Source organism: Pyxicephalus adspersus, chromosome 6 (genome assembly GCF_032062135.1).
Source record: "Pyxicephalus adspersus chromosome 6, UCB_Pads_2.0, whole genome shotgun sequence".
NCBI lineage: Eukaryota > Metazoa > Chordata > Amphibia > Anura > Pyxicephalidae > Pyxicephalus > Pyxicephalus adspersus.
Window position 1 is genome coordinate 42,860,672 of NC_092863.1, and position 20,431 is coordinate 42,881,102.

Genomic DNA, 20,431 nt, shown 5'->3' on the forward strand with positions numbered 1-20,431 from the left:
ATAATCCCTGCCGAAGAGAAATATAAACCAATCTGAACACTGACTTTCCCCCTTTCAATGGGGATCAGTTGACTACATACCTAGGCTTTTGTAAATCTGACCATCCATTGGCAGGCACGGAAAGCAGAATTTTTTTTTTCAGGAAAGTTAAGAATTTCACTTTAGCTGTAGTTTTTTATTCATGCATTACAGTAATTCTTAAAAAGCTCCATGTCAACATTTGAACAATTTAGGACTGCAAGTTTTTATTAAGGCCAGGGGCATCTGTATGCTCACTATAGTGTAACATGGAAGGAAAGCGTTTCATGTATTGGATAGAGCTAGGCAGATTTTTTTTTTTATTGCTATCTGTAAGCAGAAAGATTGACCCTCAATTTATATACCTGTGACACACGATAAGCAATGACAAATCAGCTTCAATCATTCCACATTCTACTAAAAATGTTCATAGGTATTCTCATATCTATGATTATTTACCTCCTCCGTTCTTATTCATAAGAAAAATTGAAAAACATTAAATCACATGTCAAAATATAAAACACACATCCACCCTGCCAACACATGTCAATGCATACCAAAACAGGTCAACATACATTTATATTCATTGTGATATGCTTTAATAATCATAGAAATGAGCGCACGTTAATGCATGGCGATGCACATTTGCATGTGTTTTGATGTATTTTCATTGTTTTAATAGAAAATACATCAAGAGGAAAATGCATAGGTGTGGAAGGGCCTAAAATGTTTTTGTTGCTATTGCTGTTTCCAATAGAGATGGAGAGATTTTCCTGTAACAATTCTCCTTCTTTCACTTTCTGGCACAGAGCAGCAACAGCAATTACCAGTGAGATTATTATTATTAATATTATTATTATTATTAATAAACAGGATTTATATAGCGCCAACATATTACGTAGGGCTGTACATCAAATAGCGGATAAAATCATCACCAGAATAGGTTTCATTATTGGAAGATTTTACCGCACGTGTCCTAGTGACGATCACCATTATAAATACAGAGGTGGAATTTGAATATGGCTCCAAAAATACAACCTGATTAATATTTTCATGACAAAGCAGCTACATTCAGCATTTATTCTTCATCCAACCAGTGCCATGTGATACTTGCAAGGCCTTTATTTGTAGCATTCTACAACTCCAGCATTAGGACACACAGCCCAGTAAGTGTCAGGCCTAATAATTCAGTGCACTACACTCTCTAAACATGGGGAGCAACTAATAGGAAATGGTGGGTAGGTTTATAAAGTGTGGCCAAAATGCAAAGCTTCCATCTCCCCAGAGTCTGTAACTGCAATCCTCACATTTTTCTTTTGCTCGCTTTTCCTCACCAGGCTGTGAAGTGTAAAACCAGGCACAATGCCTGAACTCTTTAGAATCTCTATAAACAGTTCCATATTGAAATTGTATCAATTCTAATAATTCACGAGTGTTCATTCCATCTGATGTGAGACTCCTGGAAACATGAGGAAACATAGGCCTACATTATTATAGGCAGCCACTGTGACATGAATATGTATGCATCAATCACAGAGACAAACATCTGTCATCCTACAGTAGTAGACTGACAGACGACTTATCAGCGTGGCTTGTAGAACATTCAGAACCATCAAATGGCTGCAAAAGTCATTTCAAAAGTTGGCTTTCATTATAACTTTTTGCACTACACAGCTAAAGTAAACGGTAATGATGAATATATATAGATAATGTGATTATATAGGAACATACAGGAGCACACATGAGGGGGTATTAAAATTAGAAAATGAATGAGCCAATGCAGAGAAAGGAAATAAAAAGATATGTCCACCCAGGGTTTATTATTATTTTCCGGTAGATGTTAGAGAGTAAAATTAACCTGTCACCTTGGGCACTCTTTGGTTGAGATCTCAGCACTTGAGTCTTTAGCTATGCACACGTACAGCCATTATGAGGGTTCTACAACTTGGCCTGTTTGATGGATAATGCAGCAAAAGGGGCTGGAAAAGGCAACACTGGGAAAACTCCAGTAACACACCCTGGAATCAAATCAAGGACATCTCACTGTTGGAGCACCCAAGACATAGAAGCTAGTGAGCTAGTAAAATAGTGAACTTGATCCTTTAATGAACTGGCCCTTCCAAGTACCTACAGATTTCTGTTTCATTGCTAAAAGTGAAAATAAAGAATGTAACCTAATTTACCTATTATTAATATTATTATTATTAATAATAAGAATAATAAACAGGATTTATATAGCGCCAACATATTACACAGCGCTGTACATTAAATAGGGGTTGCAAATGACAGATACAGAATGTGACACAGGAGGAGGAGAGGACCGTGCCCCGAAGAGCTTACAATCTAGGAGTATATGAACCAACTGAAAGGTGTGCTAGGCCTTTACCTTGGCTGCTGATAATGACACAATCTATGAAATCTATGCATGGATGATAACTGGTGTTCAAATATTGAACTGCTTGTATGGAAAACCCCAAGATGAACATTTTTGTCAATGATCACTGAACACCTTTTCTCATCTGCTGAAGAGTCTGAAAGCTTCAGTTGCCATAATTACCAGAGGTATGTGTAAACCTGTAAAAGTTATGTCTGTCAAAACAAGATGTCCCATATATATACATGGAATGCCTTCTATTACAAAAACTGCTAGAGATCCCACCGAATAGAATGTAAAGGTAAATAAGGAGCCATGCTGCACCAAGTATATGGTAAGGGAGTGAGTACCACGCAGATATATATTGTTCTGTAAAAGAATGCTATATAGCAATATCTCCAATTTTATTCCTGCCAACAAAGTACACAAATTCTTTTTGTATTGCAATAACATGATACCATCTGGAAGCAACGCTTGGTTATTACTATTTATTGACTATTATTGCCTAATAATTTAAAATTATTTACTTAAATTTAAACTTCAATAATTAATAGGTAAATATTTAAACAAAAAAATCCCACTCTACCAATCTTTTTATCTGAATAAGGAAATTTATGCCCCACTCCTTTACACATATCCTACAACATGTCTGTATATAACATAAATGTCCATTATAGGGTAACAGTTTCTACCCTAATTTACTGTAAAAGCTCATTTATAGTAAGAAAAAACAGCTCATTTATATGAACAATAAAGGATAGCTTCTATGCAGGACAATTCTACGTGCCAACTTCTAACTCCATCTGCATGTCAGTGTGAAGCCTCCCATGCTGATCCACAATGCTGACAACAGGGCTATGTTCAGAAGTAGCAACATGTTACAGTACGTATCATCAAACAATGCGATCACTGCTGCAGAACACTCTCCACCTTTATTCTATACCAGCCTCTAATTACCAGGAGAGACGACAATAAGCGTCACGCCTGTTAGACCTTTTCTAACCCATTTACAAAAAAGTGTCGCTAATTAATATTATATTCCCAATCAGATTTTTCAGAAGAGGATAAACTGTCTTGATCAGGTCACAGTATTACAGGATAGGTGCATTACCTTGTAATTCTATTGGCAGGGGCTTTTTCATCACTTACAGCTTATGTTTGATATTCTATATCTTTTCACTGCAAATGCGATTTAAATAAATTATGTCTCAAGCCTCAGGCGGTTGCTTTTGCATCGTTCGCCTAGCCGTTTAAAACTTAGCAGCACACAGCATATACTTAAGAAAGTAAGCATCTTTCAAGCAGACATTTAACCTTTTTTCCAATGCTGGTATGTAAGCCAAAAGTGTTAGTCATGCTACTATTTGCTTTAGATCTATTAAGAAAACATATGTTCCATTGTTACATCTGCTGCTCGCCCCCCAGTGGGCCCTGGGAGAAACTCTCCAAGAAAAAGACATTAACTGCTTCAGCCCTTACTAAATGCACCCTCTTTAAAGAGTTAAAAAATGCTGATGAACTTATATTCAGCATGGTTTCCATTCATTTCTACAGCTAGCTAGCAAACAACCCATTGATTATCATGCAACCCAACATATTCAGAAGTAGTCCACGACTGTGAATTGTCCTTTTCGTACAAGTAGCTTAGGGACTATACCATCACAAGAGACCGCTTAGTATGTGACAGAGGGCATTGCTGTCTCTTAAGAAGGCAGGGATTACTTGCTGAGCCACACAAGTAAATAACAGGTTAAGGTACTATTTCCTGAAAAGCTGGGTATTGTCCCTGCTGCAAAAATGACCATACTGATATTCGTAATAATACAGATTTTCTCTCTTGCAAACTTTTCCCTTCTGCAATTTAGAGTCAAAAAAATCTGCTGGTGCCAACGAGAATTACCCATAATCCAGCTCTGATTAGGGCTTCTTAGTGTGAGATCTCTTTTGTAGAAACAACAGTTGGACGCCCCTTCTCAACCCCAGAGCATTACAAGGATTAAACTGATATTACACTGAAAATTTCACAAGCACGGATTTCAACTGCCCTGCCAACACACATAAGACGAGAAACAGAGGGGGAGGAAAGGAAAAATGCTGAAAGTTATTGGAGCGTCTGCCGCTAACGACAAAACACTGCAATGAATTTGGACTGGAAACGGGGTAGGCATTTGAAAAAAAAGCACTGCAATAATAAAATAAATGAACACAGCCGTACGCTCTTAGTTTCAACTTACTTTCTTCCGGGGCTGCCATTTCATCATATTTGGACGTAAAATTGTTGAGCATCAAGAGACGTGAGAGACAGTTGTAGACGTGGGAATTTTACAGTTGCCGACAGTCATGCTTCCTGCTCCTTTAAATGTGTTGCATATTTACTTTTTCGGAGAAAATTCACAAAAAAACCAAACCCAATCAAAGGAACAAAAGAGACTTAGATCCCAGTTTAGTTTAATCAAATCCAGAGGGGAAAAAGGTTAAAAATATAGGGTAAAGCGTCTTGACAAAAACAGTAATTTGAAGTAAAAGGATTTCGAGCTTGGAGGAGATTCGAATGTTTGATCACATTAAGGAAAAAAGGCAAAGTGAAATAGATGAGCTTTGGCTTTTGAAGCCCAGAATTGTCTTTTGTCATAAATGCCTTACATCTGCAATCCAAGATCTGAAAGTGTCCTGTACTCTCAAGCTGCACGGCGTAGATGGGATTTTGTCATTTTCCAGTAGCACTTAGCGTTCTCCCCTTTAAAATCCACTATCCTCTGCAAGCTTTGCAGTTGTAGGGGAAGGGCTGCAGCTTTCTTCTCGCATCTTTCTCCCAAAAAAAGTACATTCCAGGATACTGTTCCATAAGAGGAAGAAACCCTGGCTCCGCTGCTTGTCTTCAATTTGTACAATGTGTGCAGGAAAGGTTCTGCGTGAACAATTCACGCGTCCTAATAAACTGAAAACAGAAACAAAAACAAACCCAGCAGAAAAAAAAAATCACAGGGATTTTTACTTGGGAAATGCTGGAAGGAAATCCTGCAACAGCAACAAAATGTACTCCTCTACACTAATGACTTCCTTCCCTTCTAGTATATGCAGAGCCTGCACTGTTCTGTTCAAGACATTGCAGCAGCCTGCAGGGTCTTACTGCTAGTCTCTTCATCAGCCCCTATGTACAGTATAGAGGTCTTCACCTCCCCAGTCCCACTCAGCAGACCCACCTCCCACAAGAAACCCCTGACCTCCCAAATTGTCAAATGTACAGGGAACGGAAAGAAGCCGGATTAAATGAACCTGCAAACTTGGGGTCAATGCATCACTTTTTACTTATATTTATATCATTTGAAATGTTTTTATAAATCCATCAATAAAACTTTTAATGATATACCATTTATGTTTTAAACTTAACATGCACAATTATTATACAAGTTAATAAGGCCTTGCATCAAATTACTGTTATTTTAGAAGCCCCCATAACAAGGTCAGCAACTTAAACCCTGGCTTACACCCCAGTGATGTCCCTGCCTGCACTCTGCTTTTACTCCTAATGTTTATACCTTTTGTTTTGTACATGAGGAATACTGGGGTACTACATAGTGTTTTTTATATTCTGAAACCAATCTAATAGCTTTATAGTGAATGCATTTTACACATTTTGTTGTAATTTCCCATCACAAATGAAATTAATAGATAATTGCATTGTTTTTCATGGGGGGTTGTGTTCATTCCAATGTGTCATTGTAGTGTGTTAGGAAGAAGTTCTCCATCTGCTAGTTGGAGGACTGTTTAATGGAAAGCTGTACTGAAGAAATATGAAGGCTGCTATTGGTAATACTTTTCTTCAGAAAATGCTTGCTGTCTGGCTGTAATGCTGAAATAAATGCTTTAGTTCTTTCTAACGATTAGATTTTGAACAAATACCCAAATAGGAAGTTCAAACGTTATTTTGACATTGTGATATTCCTGATCTGCATACAGTCTTAGTGAATGTTTTTTAACCCAGTTAAAGCCAGATAACTCAGATTTGTCATACCTCATTCATCTCACTAAAGACAAGCGTGGAGTGGGTGAAGTAAGGGAGCGTAGAGGAAGGTCTGCATGAGTGGGCAGACAAGGAGCAGACAGGAAAGGGTTAATAAATTGTTTTGGGGTGCTTAGGAGGTCACTTTTGGGACTGGTAGGGAGGAAAAAGTGAGAGAGGGCTTACGGTGATAAAAGGTAAGGCAGGACAGGGGAGAGATTGTTCAATTTTACAGGGTGCAGGAGAAAGATTCCCACCCTCCCGTTCCTTTTTTGTGGTTAAATAGGAAGTGGGAATTTTGAAATGGGGGTAAAGTTGGGGTGGGGGATGCCATTGAAGGGGTGTGCCTTCATTGGGAGAAGTTTCAGTGGGGTTGGGGACCCATCTTTGGTGTGGAGTCTCCAAATTGATAAAAGTTGTGGATTGAGTACACATATATGGTGATAGTCTGTGTTTAAAGGGGTATATCATTCCCAAACTGGGAGAATTAGAGACTGGGAGAATACTATGAGGTTGGAGCAGAGTGGTCAAGCAGTGGTCATCGGGCCCTCGAGGATCAGCAACCAGAGAAGATTTGAGTTGGGTTATAAACTGGGATTGTTAATTCATTGTTAATTTATTCTTTTTTGTTGCCATTTGTTGTGTGTTTAATATTTTTATTGTAATGGTTGATATTGATATTTAAGAGTTCTATTTATTATTTCATGTGTAACTAAAAGGTCTGCTGGCCATTTAACCAAAGATTATGGTGTGTTTAATGAATAGGGGGATGTTGGTAAAGGGGTTTTAGTCAGTGGGAGTCAGAATTTTTATTACCTTTGTCATATACAAAAGAATATTTGACCACTTTTTTAAAAACATATTTAATCCTACATGCAGGCTAACTATTCACCGTAGACAGTGTGATTCTCAGAAAATAAGCAGTGCAAAGAGATGCCATCCTAGCTCATTTCATATTACACAACAACAACAAAAAAAGAGCATTCACTCTGTTTTCATAATTTTTGTTCTATGGAAGTTAGGAATATTGAACAATTGCATTTAGCAATAACCTACGTGTATGCAAAATGTAGATCCGATTCACATACGTAGATTGCAGTACTGCATGGTAAAGTAAGCGTTACTGGCTCCACATTAACACATGCTCATATATGTGTTGTGCCTCTGTTTCTGAAATTTTAAATGGCATCCATCTTAATTAAATACGCGGTAGCATGCATAAAAAATGAAGGGTCCCTTCTGACAAGCCCAGAAAGTCACTAGGACAGGAAGTGAGAATCTTTGGGAAATGGGGGAATCTTCCCTATGGGGAAAAAAACTCATCTTACCAAGTTTACTGTTGTCTGTTAGAGAAACATTAAACTGTGTGCGGCAGCCCTGTTCTAACAATAAACTTACTGTGTTGTATTGCTGTCTGTGCCCTTGTTGGAGATTTTTTTTTATGCCCTACCTAAGCAACCACTGGGACAGATATTAGGGGACATTCTTCCCAAAGGTCAACAATATTACTCTGACTAATAAGGCTCTGCTGTTTTGTGAAGTGTTGTAGCTTTACCTTTCGTTTTTCCATGCAGATTAAAGCAAGGGCCACTTCCTTTACTGCTGGGAGTAGGAAAATAGCCTTAGCCTTTGTAAACTTAGCTGGAGCTCACACAGGGATGAATACTCCCCATCCACCACCCACCTGACTGTGCTGATGCCTAAGCAGCCAATCACCAGGTATCTAGCAGCATCATGTGGAAGGTAGGGGAGCCAGTCACAAGCAGACACATACCCAGCAGTACCATGTTGTTCTCTGTGTTCACCTAAATTGTCACACTGATGCTGGCTATAAATGGCAAACATAGGCAGATCCTTCAAAGGGGTTGTTAACTTTCTAATACTAATGGTATCAATTTAAGTAAAACCTTTAAAGTGTAGGTAAACTCAAAAGCTAAAGTTTAATATATTGCAGCATTTGCAGATTCCATAAGCCTTAAAGTTGTATGGTGTTGATTTTTTGAGCAACATTATTTGAAATAATTACCTTTTTAAGCTTTGAATTTTTTTCAGGCCAACAATATCCACCCACTGCCTTGAAATAAACTGGTGGAAAAATCATAATGCCATATATGCTGCAGTTTCAGGTTAGTTTGAAGGTGCATACCAGCTAAGTGTACAATTTCAGGATCTGCCGCTTGGATAAACTAATTTCTGCACACTCACAAGCATTATATTATCCCAATATGGCTAATCAAAGTGGCTGAAGATCCCAAACCCAGAAGAAGACCAGGTGAAGACCCAGACATAAGAGCTGATGAGAAAGATCATTAATGTCACATTGCTTTATGTTACACTTTATGACTTCATTGTGTTAGTTATCACCTTAACAGCTGCATATCGAGGGCTCTCCACAACTGCATGCATTCTTTTCCTAAAAACAAAAGCAATGGGTGGATTAACTAAAGTGTGAAATGAGCATTTGTTCACATTTAACCTCCAATCATTCACTGGGGAAATTAAAAAAGAGAGTGATTCCCCTTTACCTGATTGGATATTTGAAGAAAACATGGCTCACTTCACCTCACTTTACACTTTAGTAAATCAGGCCCAATGACGCAGTGATGACAGACATTTTTCGAACAGTTTGGAAAAGGCCTGGAAGAAATTAACTGATACGTGTGCATTCTTGGTATTGTATGTCAGTAACCCCAAAAACCACCCGATTAGCACGAGCAACCCTTGGATCTATTATCTCGAGGTTATGGACTGCATAGGGACAGCCTTATCACAACTTCAGGTTCACAAAGCTAAATGAAATGTTGCTAATCTGTTCTACTACATGGACAGCTATATGCTAACACACTTTTCAAGGTATGATCAGACTTTTAAAAGATGTACTAACCAAATGGCAATGCAAATGTGTGTGTGTATACAAACAGCATACAAAATGTAGTAGGACAAGACCAAGTGTACAGTAATGTACACACTTAGAGCACATAAAAGCTACACACATGAACCACACGTGTAAATTCTTTGTTGTAAATCAGTATAGCACACCTAATTCATATGTGCTTCCATTCATACGGTTGATCTGGTAACCTTTGTCAAGCTGTACGTAGCAAAAAGAAGGTATAATTGGGCAGTGTGACAGAAAACTGAGGATACTGTGTGAGTTTAAAATATTTACTCTGATACAAGAACCCCTGGTAAGCAATCACTTTCTGTCTGAATGACTGCTTTCAGCGTGGATGGATTATAGTATATACCACCGTGTTTTCATGTCCAGGCAGAATCTTTATCGCCCTTACCAACCTACGCATCTCCCAATGAATAATGGAATAGGAAAAAGCATTCGAAAAAGAATTTGCCAGCACTTTTTGAAAAAATGTTTCTGACACATTCTCTAATATTTTGCCTAATATAAACACTTGGGGAATGTAATCACTTATAAATAACACATTAACTTTTATTTATACAAAGATTTTGTAATGAATACAAAATTTGCTGACATTAAAAAAATGTGTACTGCATTTTTTACTGATTGTTAATGCTGTATAACATGGTCTCAGTACAACTCATATAATGTATGCAATGTGTACCTGGTAAGTGATTAGTTAATTGTATCTAAAGCCAAAAAAGTTTTGTATAAAGTAAAGACTTGTTGATAATTTTTTATCATGTCCTTTTGAGGAGATTTTCATGGGTGGATGGATACCTCAGAGGGTGATAACAGTAAGACACCATTCTTTGTCCATGATATTAGTGGAACACCTAGAAAATGAAGCCTTGTATGCACAGTGAAAGTCTTCATCAATTAGACTTTCACCATGTTGTCATAATTCTTTGTGCCACAACCACTGACAGAACCCATTATCACAGTCTTATTGTCTGTATATCTTTATAAATGAAGTAATATGAAGATTTAGGCATTTACAAAGTTTCCAACACTTGCCGATGGCCCTTGATGTTGTGTCTGTCATCTGGACTCTTTAGTAAACATGCTTGGCGTGATTTTGTGTCGTGTTGGCCCATGATTTGCACTGCTTACCCATGGAGGGCCTTTCTACCAGGAGAACATTTGGAACACAGCCCAAAAAACTTAGGCACTGGATGCTGCTCCCACATAACAGGGCCCATGGGCCAAACATTTCAATGAGATCTAACCAGCGTATATGTGCATCACTGCTATTAACTCAAAATCAATTATTTAAAACATGGCTTAACTTAGCAATCCAATCACTTATTATAGAGAACTACACATAAAGATTAATAATTCCAACTTTTGCTGAAAATGCAGATTTGAGGTAAAAGCAAGCATTTAAAATCTAGAATTTCACATCAAGGGTGGTGGTGACACCAATTTTTCACCATGGTATCATTAAAACACCAAACACTTTTTGTACAGTAAAAGTCTAGATCATAGTTTATAATATATTAATTGATCATAATTAATAATTCAAAATACCTGAAAATATACCATATTTCTCTTTAATAGCATTTATATAGTAACATGTTTATTTACTTGTAATGCAGGGTTCCCTAATATTTTATTTACCACTGTAGTTTCTTCGCCATTACTAGCTTATAGTTTACAGTTTAAAAAATTACTGGTTAACTGTCAACAAAGCTAAAAACTAGAAAAGTTGAAAAGTTGACATTGGCTTAGACCTTTACCTTCTTTTTTATTTTTGCTTCTAATGGGCTCCATTGGTTAACCATGGTATTTGTTCCTAACCAAGTCAATTCATTCTAATTTATGATACTCCTATGACCCCGAAAAACCATGCCCATTGACATCAGATGATAGTCTCTTGATCCTGCCTTATGTCAAGGAGGCAGCCTTTGACAGTCACTGATATCTATTGTTTCCCTATGACATGCAACCAGTGAGAATGTCTAATCTGCCTCTATCCATAATATAGAAGCTTCAATGGTGTTCTAAGTTTCATTGCCAGTTCCAAACACTCTACGGGCATCCTTACTTTTCCCAGTTTTACCTATTAAATGATAAGGAAATAGGCTCCTATCCCATATGTGTGTGATTTCACCGATTAGAACTGCAGTATTAACGTACACAGCACCAAAATACCAGATGTATGCTTCACAATACATTTCCTCCTTTCAACTACGTCCAAAGTATGATTTAACTGATATGGGAGTACAATATGTAATTATCTATAAAAATAAATTACAACAATATACAGCAGCTCCAATTATAGTACAGAACAACCTGCGTGCTAGAATAGATCACAGCTCTATATTGCCAGCTTGAACTTAGGATCATATTAATATAATCAGCAATAAAATCAAGGAGAGGCTGTCTTGCCAGGAAAAACTACTTGTGATGGCTCTGAGATGAGTTATCCTAAACCTCCTCTGTAATGTGGTGCTGTAAAATAGCTGAGATGTTTTGTGCTTCAAAGATCCATCATCAGCAGGCTTATATCATAAGGCACAGAGCAATGTACAATGCCTAAAACTAGTCTGCAAAGAAATTTTATTGTTTAGGAGCTCAACAGCAACACAAGGGGAAATGTGATTGGTTACTATGTGTACTGCTCGCTGCATTGTGCTATAAGTCAAACACATAACTAACAAGTTGATCATTTCTATGCTAAAAAAAACATTTAAGGGTATAATAGAATGTAATGGAATTTGCTAGGGCAATAGTGACATACAGCTATTAAAAGCCATTTCTGTAAGCACATACTATGTATGTCTCCCAGGGAGTCAAAGTTGGGATATCTGTACCTTAGTTTGTAAGTCCACCCATCTGCTACATCAATTGAAGAATTTTCTGATTGTTAGAACATAACAAAGAAGGAACTAAGTTCAATACCATAATTGGGATGGGGGTGTTAAAAAAACATGTTGGTGACTGAGCCAACAGCATCTGTCAATAATTAAATATTAGGTATGGATGGAATGTCCTGTTAAATGTTGGACCACTTATATTGTGCCATATGTGGAACTCTTTACACTTTAGTAAATTACCCCTAAGGTGAATAACAATTTAAATGTTTTTTGAACTTGGAATAAACATTTGCTACTAAAATATTAGGTAAGCAAATATAAGTAGGCAGACAGGAAAGTGTAACCTTTCAGGCTATTCAGAAATTGTGTTTTAGAAAAAGTCCTCTAAGTCTCCTAGGCTGATGATGACGTGTCATTCCACCTAGAGAGAACGGCATTAGCTTTGAGCAATATCTGCCTTTGTGTATTTATATCATAATATTATTAGAGTTTGTGACTTTTATTTTACCTGTTCTGTTAAGGCAAAGACAAGGATGAGATATGCTTGATCTATTCACATTGCTAAAAGGACCAACATAGCTAGTTCTTGAATAGATGCTGGTATTTGTCTGTACATTGATGCAGAAGTACATGAAATATTTAATGTTCTTGATAGAGTGGGAAAAGGTTAGAATCTTTATTAGGTTTTTATTGGCATCAAGGGCCTTTTTTTGGGGGGACCTCCCCCCATCTTGTGTCGGGGACAACATTGTTATCAAGACAGGACTTGATGAATAATATCTGATTAGGGGATTGATAAGATTTTAAAGCTTAAAGGGGTTCTACCAATCTCTTGCCCTATAAATTAAACAAAGGCATTTTATTGCTTATAATTGTCCCTGTTGTAGATTTTCTGCCACTTCCAGTCCCTGTAACACAGGAAGTGATAAGTATCTCCTTAATGGAGCCCAAGGTGATAGTAAAAAACCTAGTAATGAAACCTTCTCTTTGGTTTTCAAGGTAAAGGAAAAAAATAAGTATAGTCAAACATAAAAACATAATATAATAGAAACAATATCTATAGCAGTCAAACTGTTTAAGAAATATTTGTTTTTATATTTAGTGTTTATATATCTTTATTCAAATACTAATGCCTTTACATCCCCTAAATGTGTATTTCTACACGCTTGTCTCACTAATTGTATGAATTTACATAACCATATGCATAAGGTTAATTAACTTGATACATTGTCATTGTGTATATTATGGGGTTCTGAGAATAACTTGTAAAACTAGAGAGTTTTATATTCAGTATAATTGTATATGCCATTCCAATTGATTTAAAGACTCAAGAGAATTCAGCTAATTATGTAAGAATGTGGTTGTAAATGAAAAAATATGGCCGATTTATAGACATCACATAAGAATAATCTGTGTGTGTTCAATTACACAGAACATATGCAGATATGTAACTGTAAAAGAAGATAACACTTTATAAGCAGGAGAAATGGGAACAAATCCTTTCCATCCGGTTTCTGAATGTATTACAAAAGGCCAGGGGTCTGAGGAATCTACAGAGGGGTGTATGGTGTGCACTTATTGGTTATGAACCTATAAACTGAATGAGAAAATTATTTCTATTATTTCTATATATACTTACTATTACTGTGTGCTACAACAGAAATAAGTAGAGTTGTGATACATTGTGAAACTTTATGAGAGTTGATTTCAAAATATTATTTTGTATCAAATTCCATAATATAATTTTATATATACATAGGGAGAATTAGAGATTTATAGATAGATATATAGATAGATAGATAGATAGATAGATAGATAGATAGATCGATAGATAGATAGATATCACTTATTTATCTGCTTGCCTGGAGTTCATTTTTTTTTGCATAATAGCACATGTATACAGTTTCTGTACATCTATATATTTGCACTAAGTTACCCCCAGCTGGCACGGAGACGCTTTGCAATCTTTATCTATTGTTGTTCATCAGCAAAATCAACATCACCCAGCATCACCAGTCATTACCTTGTGTCATCACTTCTGAATATTTTACCTCCTTATAAATAAAATATAATGCAAATGTTACACTGTGTTACTGTGTTCACCTATATACAAGTTAATTATGTACAAGAACTGCATTATTTGTCCCTGAAAAGGCTTGGGGACATGCAGAAATCTCTGGTAACGATTGAACATGTTTACACCCATGGACAGTTGTAAGAGAAGCAGGGATCATGCAGTGATACAGTGTGATGTCAGTCTGCCGTTGGTGTCTGTATCTTTGTAGGACTTTATATTGGAGGTGCAATATAACTACAGGATTTAGCTGCAAAGATGTGACTGAAATGATATGCCAGGCTAGCGAGATTAAGGCTGATTTCTCCCACTCAACATCTGTGCCTGACAGTCAAAATCTGGCAATTAAAATAATAACAATAGAGAAGTCACATAAAGTAGACAACATATGACCTTTGGCTGGCAGACCTGACCTCTGAGAGGTCTTGATTTAATCTAAAAGCCAAGGACATATGAGGCTTCATTTACAGTTTTAGTGGAGCACAAAAAAAAAAACAAAAAAAAAAAAACACCTAAACTGTGATACTACAACAGTGAGAAGAAACACAATAGCTGGTTCAATTACCAAAATCACAAGAGGAACTGCTGGAGGCACGCAATTTATAAAGCCGGAATTGTTTCTCTATTGGAATACAGTATTTGCAATTGATCATAGCATGTAATCTATTGTTTGCCTAATTGCAACCTATCCATGTATTCATCAACAATGGTGACCGAGAATTAGCACCTACTTTGTCACCAAGTGTTGTCATACTTATCCATTTCTAAGAGCAGTCCAGGTAGTGACATTGTTGGATCTGACCTCTTACAAGAAGTCTGTATGCATGCTTAGAGGAATATGGCATCATTGTTATCATTTTTGTGGCACGAAAACAAATGGCTATTAGCCAAACAATTTCAAGGACACCAAACAGATCTGAAAGTATTACTGCTTCCTAAACAGATCTGAAAGTGACGACCCAGAAAAATCCCAATCATTGATATTACAAATTTTTTGGCGTACCTTCGGAATTACTTACATCCAGCGTTTGATATACAAAACTGTTCTATGTACCCAGTATGGCAGACATTACTAAGAATACTCATATGCTACGCATTTGTTTGCCTAGATTTGTATATAGGGCCGGATTTTTATCCCCATTTTTACCCAGGCCAGCTTTATGTTACTGACCTCCCCCCACACCCACCTTACCCCTGGCCAGCTGACCATAGATCACCACCCATAAGCGGATGGGGTCTCCAGGCTCATCCAACCACCCACCCCAATCCACAGCCTAGGTGACCTTGCGGGAAATCAAAACAAAACAATTCTATGTTTCTTTCAAGTTACAGAAAATGTCAGCATACTGGACAACTTTTGCTCTTCAAACAAAATGTGATTAAGAGAAGCACTGTTAATTGGCTCATCTACTGCAAGCTGGTAATTTATTCATACATGGAGCCTTTATTTTCTTTAATAGTTTAAAAATAACATTTTCATATCAAAACTCATTTTCCTATTCACCTTGGAGCTTCGGGTATTCCATCCCACCTCTGCATATTCCAGGAATTCCTCTTCCATGTCCCATAATTTATAATTTTTTTACATAATCCAACACACAGAGTGATTAACCCTTACATTGGCCAAATCCTACACACAGATCCAGGAGCTCAGGCACAAAAATAGTTCTTAAAAATTAATAGTGATAAAAAATTGCAGAGGAGCAATAACATTTGATTAGATTTCTATTGCAATACAAACTGAAGCTGTACCTGATATTCCAGTTCACTGATCATTTGGGGGATAGGTCGGTATGGGAGGCACATTTGGTTTTTTCTAAGATCTGCCTGTACAGAGCCACCATCATACCCAATCTGATATCAATTAGGTCATTTGATGAAAATGTGGATTACCATCATGAGATGTTTTCTTTATTCTGATCATCTACAAATAAAGTCTGATTCATGTTGAACAAAAATGCTTCATACATATCTATTTAATTCCTCTGGGAAATGTATTCTTCTAGTTTGCCTGTTATTTATTTAATTTAATTGATTTGATAAAGTCATCTTGCCATTTGAAGCAAGATGTTACGCTCATGTAACCAGCATTCCCTCCCCCTCTTCACTAAAAGAGGTGCAGGTGCACAATTTGATCACTGCGGCTGTGCCTAAGGGTGAATACATTGGGATCAATCATTTGTCTTGGGACCATGAAAATTGAACCTCTGTGATTGGAGATTTGTACTTTTATTTCATCCGTATTTATGATGTACAAGCATTGGTTTGGGTCTTAGATCTGTGAATTGCAGCAATGCGCATTTAAGCACTCCAAGACTGGAGAAATTAGACTATCATGGTGGAACCTAGGTGATCCAGCAAAAGAGAACGGATCTTGTCCAGGATTGAAAATATTTAACTATTAATAGCAAATGATTTTTAGGAAATCCAAATTTGTTGGATCACTCCCATGATAGTCTATCTTCCCCAGTCTTGGAGAAAAATCAGGCTCAGTGTGAGTGTTACTGTAATGTGATTTTCCACATAGCTCTGATCTAGAAGATTCTGTGGGTCTTGTAAGGTCATGATCAGATGCCAAGATGAAACAGGAAGTGCCCTTCAAAATGAATCTTCTTCCCGTCCATGGGGATTTCATGTAGCTGTGGGTGAATGTGGATCTACAACCCTATGTATATAGCTGACGTTCAGTGTTTAATGGTTGGCTAGCCAAAGGGTTTTGTGGACTTTAACTACTCTGACCAGAAAAAATTGTGATCTTTTTAGTAGATTAAAATGTTCAGTGTTTTAATAAACACCTTATATGCAACAAACAGAAGTGCTGCAAATACAAAACTGCTGAACTAGTGGTAAACTTCAAGACCATACACAACATACACAGCTCTCACCCTGTGTATAGAACTTACACGGAGAAAGTGCTTATGTACATGAACCCATATCACAGGAGAAAATGATTGGTGACCACGTCTATGTGTTTGACATTTTTACAGCCAAGTATTATTCTCTGTCCTGGCACACCTGGGAGGATTTTGATCCCCACTGCTGAGACCTCATCCACCTATCATTGCTATCACTTCATGTCAGTGAACTGGGCAATAGAGTCAATACAAATATAAAGCTTCCATTGTCGCTATAATTTACTTATTTTGAATATACATATCTAGAGAAATCTTCAAAATGTTCTTAACAAACACATTTTAGCTTAATAAAAAGGTCACACACACACACACACACACACACACACACATATATATATAAAACCTGAACTATAGCTATCAGGATTTACACTGTGCTCAAAAACAACAACATCCCCCACCCAGTGCAATTTGAATGGTATGCTACATGTTTTAATTTCCCTTGAGAACTGCGGAACTAGTGGTTGGTTTCCTCAAGAATGTAACAATATATAACTATCATAGGACAAATAAAATGTTGCAGAGAAAACATGTTAGGCCATGCTTGGCACAATATAGGGCACCACTGTAGTGGCATAGCTGTAACACAAAGCAGATGGCTCTAATGATCCACTATATATGCAAAGTGTTTGTTTTTACCACTACTAGGACTCATATACATACTAGATTTGGATGCACCTCTAGAACACGTGGTAGCTGCCTGTGATCAGCTTTGGCTGTCAAATGCCACAGGCAGACGGACCCACTGACAGACAAAGTTTGTTCTGCCATAACAGAATGCAAACTAAAAGAAATACATTTGCATTTCAGTCTGATACCTGTGAAATGAAACACTTGACAAGCGTGAGCAATATATAATGGTTTTTTCTTATTCATGCACTGAGTACGGCATAAAAGGCATTCTATCGTAAATCATTCTGGCTGCTCCAGTTTTCATATTTTTGATATTGTTGCTTTGTGGAGCATTTTTAGCTAGTAAACTCAGATAATGAAGCCTAACTGCACTTTCCTATTCTCTGTTTAATTAGGAACTGCAGCAGTGCTTACACCAATTTACTGTGTTTACCCTAAAGTTTAGTTTATAGAGATTTGTAGATTAACTACTAGAAAGGGGTTTCTATTTTTTGCAGACTTACACAACCTCTCTACCCCAACCCTACATTTAGTATGTTGTAGGTTTGCTGTACTGAAAATGCTTGGTCCGAAATTCACTGCATACTGTGAGCTTCCTACAGTAAACACTAGAAGCTGCAGCAAAATAGAGCTTACATTATTTCCAAGGTTGAGGACACCCAGCGCCATCTAGCAATTTCCCCCACAGCTTTTTGGGTACAGCCTTTTTTCATTCATCAGATTTCCAACTTTTATTCAGGGAAGCGCAGCATCACACTTTGGAGTTAAATGGAAAAGGTTTGTGGTTCTCACAAAGCTATGTACAGTCTTCCCACTAGCCATGATCTGCCTGTAATAAAAACAATTCATCAGGGACTAGTGCTGATTAAAGGGGGGAGGGGGGAGAGATTTTCAGTTTTAACAACTGATGAGATAAGCTATCAGCCACACACTGACATTTGCTGCTTCTCTTTTTACTGTCTAGTCATGGGGTGGTATAGGGAGAAGAAGTGCAAATGGCAAGAGGGAGGTGTGAGCAGAAGTGCAAATACTTTTGCAGTTAATGAAGCCCTCCTTTGTGTATTTCATCTGTGTATTTTTCTGTTTGCCAAGAATTCAGCTTTAAAACTATTCAGCTATAACAAAATTAAGAGAAAATATTTATTACGCCCATATTTTTACACAGAAGGATTAGAAGCAGCTGTTACATTTTTGTTTGACCTGAGGACCCCTTTAACACGTGACTTGGCAAACTCAAAGTCCAGTACGCTCTGGTTGCATGATATTTAAATACAAAACAAATTTGCATAGTAAGATTAGAGTGTTGTACATGGATAATTTTAGTGAAATCATGTCAAAATGTATACAATGCCCTCGGTTCCAGAACAGCTGCTGCTACATCTGCCGTCCAGGTGGGTGATGCTGTAAAGCTTATGTCACAAAGGAGAAATAGATCATCCGTCTGCCCATGACTGTAAGTACCAGCTTTCATTTCATTTTTTTGCACAGCTCATGTGTCATTGATAGTCACATATCGAACACTCAATTTTTCGCTTGGAGGAGGAGAAACATGGATATCATTTACAGGAATATTACTGGTTAAATACTTGACACCACATTACTCCAGAAAGGCAGAGAGCTGATGTGATAGCTATAAAGGTCGCTTGTGGAGATTTCCCACAGTTGCTATCAAAAAGAATATTCATATTATCCTGCAGAGATCATACAAGTTTAAAATTACAGAATGAGGATGTCTACTCAGTAGGTTGTTAAATGCTGTACGAAGCTGTGCTACACTTGGTGATGTAACTCTGCATGCTACATCTTTTACCATTATTACTTGCAGCATGCAAATTCCTTCTTGTGGAGTTACCAGAATGACTAATAAAGAAGCTTGAAGCTCAATGTAGTATGGCCTTGTTTCACGTAAAAGACTGTGAATGTAAAATCCAAGTAGGAGGAAAAGACCTGCAGTTTCCATAAAGATGACAGTATTTATCAACTGAAGAAAGCTATGGGTGCCAATCACACCTATGCATGCAAGTTGATGCTCTATGTGAATGGGTCCTATTGCCCTGAATTGTACAGATGTGAGCCATCCACATGGGAAGGAATAGGATTTCTATTCAATTTGTATGCAGTAAAATTGAATATGAAGTTTGAATAAATCCTAAAGCTGGCCATAAACTTAGAAAACTGAACTAAGGATCGATGTTTTGATTTTGATTCCAAGCACTCAAAAACATGAAAATATGTTCGCACAACCACAAGGGGATGTAATTTGAATTATGTGATTCCTAATGTGATTCCTTTTTCTCCATTTTGATCTCATTATAAATTAATAATTATCCCTATTTATTAGAGCTCTGAATTTTTTTTGCCCAGTTTAAAAATTTGCAATTGATTAATTCTGGTAATCAAATGAACTCATGCATGTTTCCAATGAGAGCAATCAATCATTTTTGCAAGTGCTAGTAGATCAAAACTGGTTTAAATTGAACAAAATTTGCTACATACATGGTAGACCTAAGGTTCCTGTGGATACAGTGACATGCACAAGATGAGAACCAATGCTAAATCTTCACTGCTGTGTTCCAGATTTGCAGCCTGTCTTCAGCCACAGGATGCCAGGGCAAGTTTCAGGAACTGATGATTTCAGAAATCACAGGTGACATATAGAACATTATGTATTGATACATAAA

At 37.2% G+C, this 20,431-nt stretch overlaps 1 protein-coding gene across 3 annotated transcripts in view; it reads right to left on the reverse strand.

Moving 5' to 3' along the window:
- The window catches only part of TTC28 (tetratricopeptide repeat domain 28), a 333,992-nt gene that overhangs the window by 252,278 nt on the left and 61,283 nt on the right, over positions 1 to 20,431 (reverse strand). Inside the window, exon 1 of one of the 3 annotated variants that reach the window (XM_072415454.1) lies at positions 4,627 to 5,449. The exons of the other annotated variants lie outside the window; for them this stretch is intronic. Coding sequence (XP_072271555.1) covers positions 4,627 to 4,653 — 27 coding nt within the window. The 5' untranslated portion in view covers positions 4,654 to 5,449. Of the gene's footprint in view, positions 1 to 4,626; positions 5,450 to 20,431 lie in introns of those variants that run through there. 3 annotated transcript variants of the gene reach the window in all.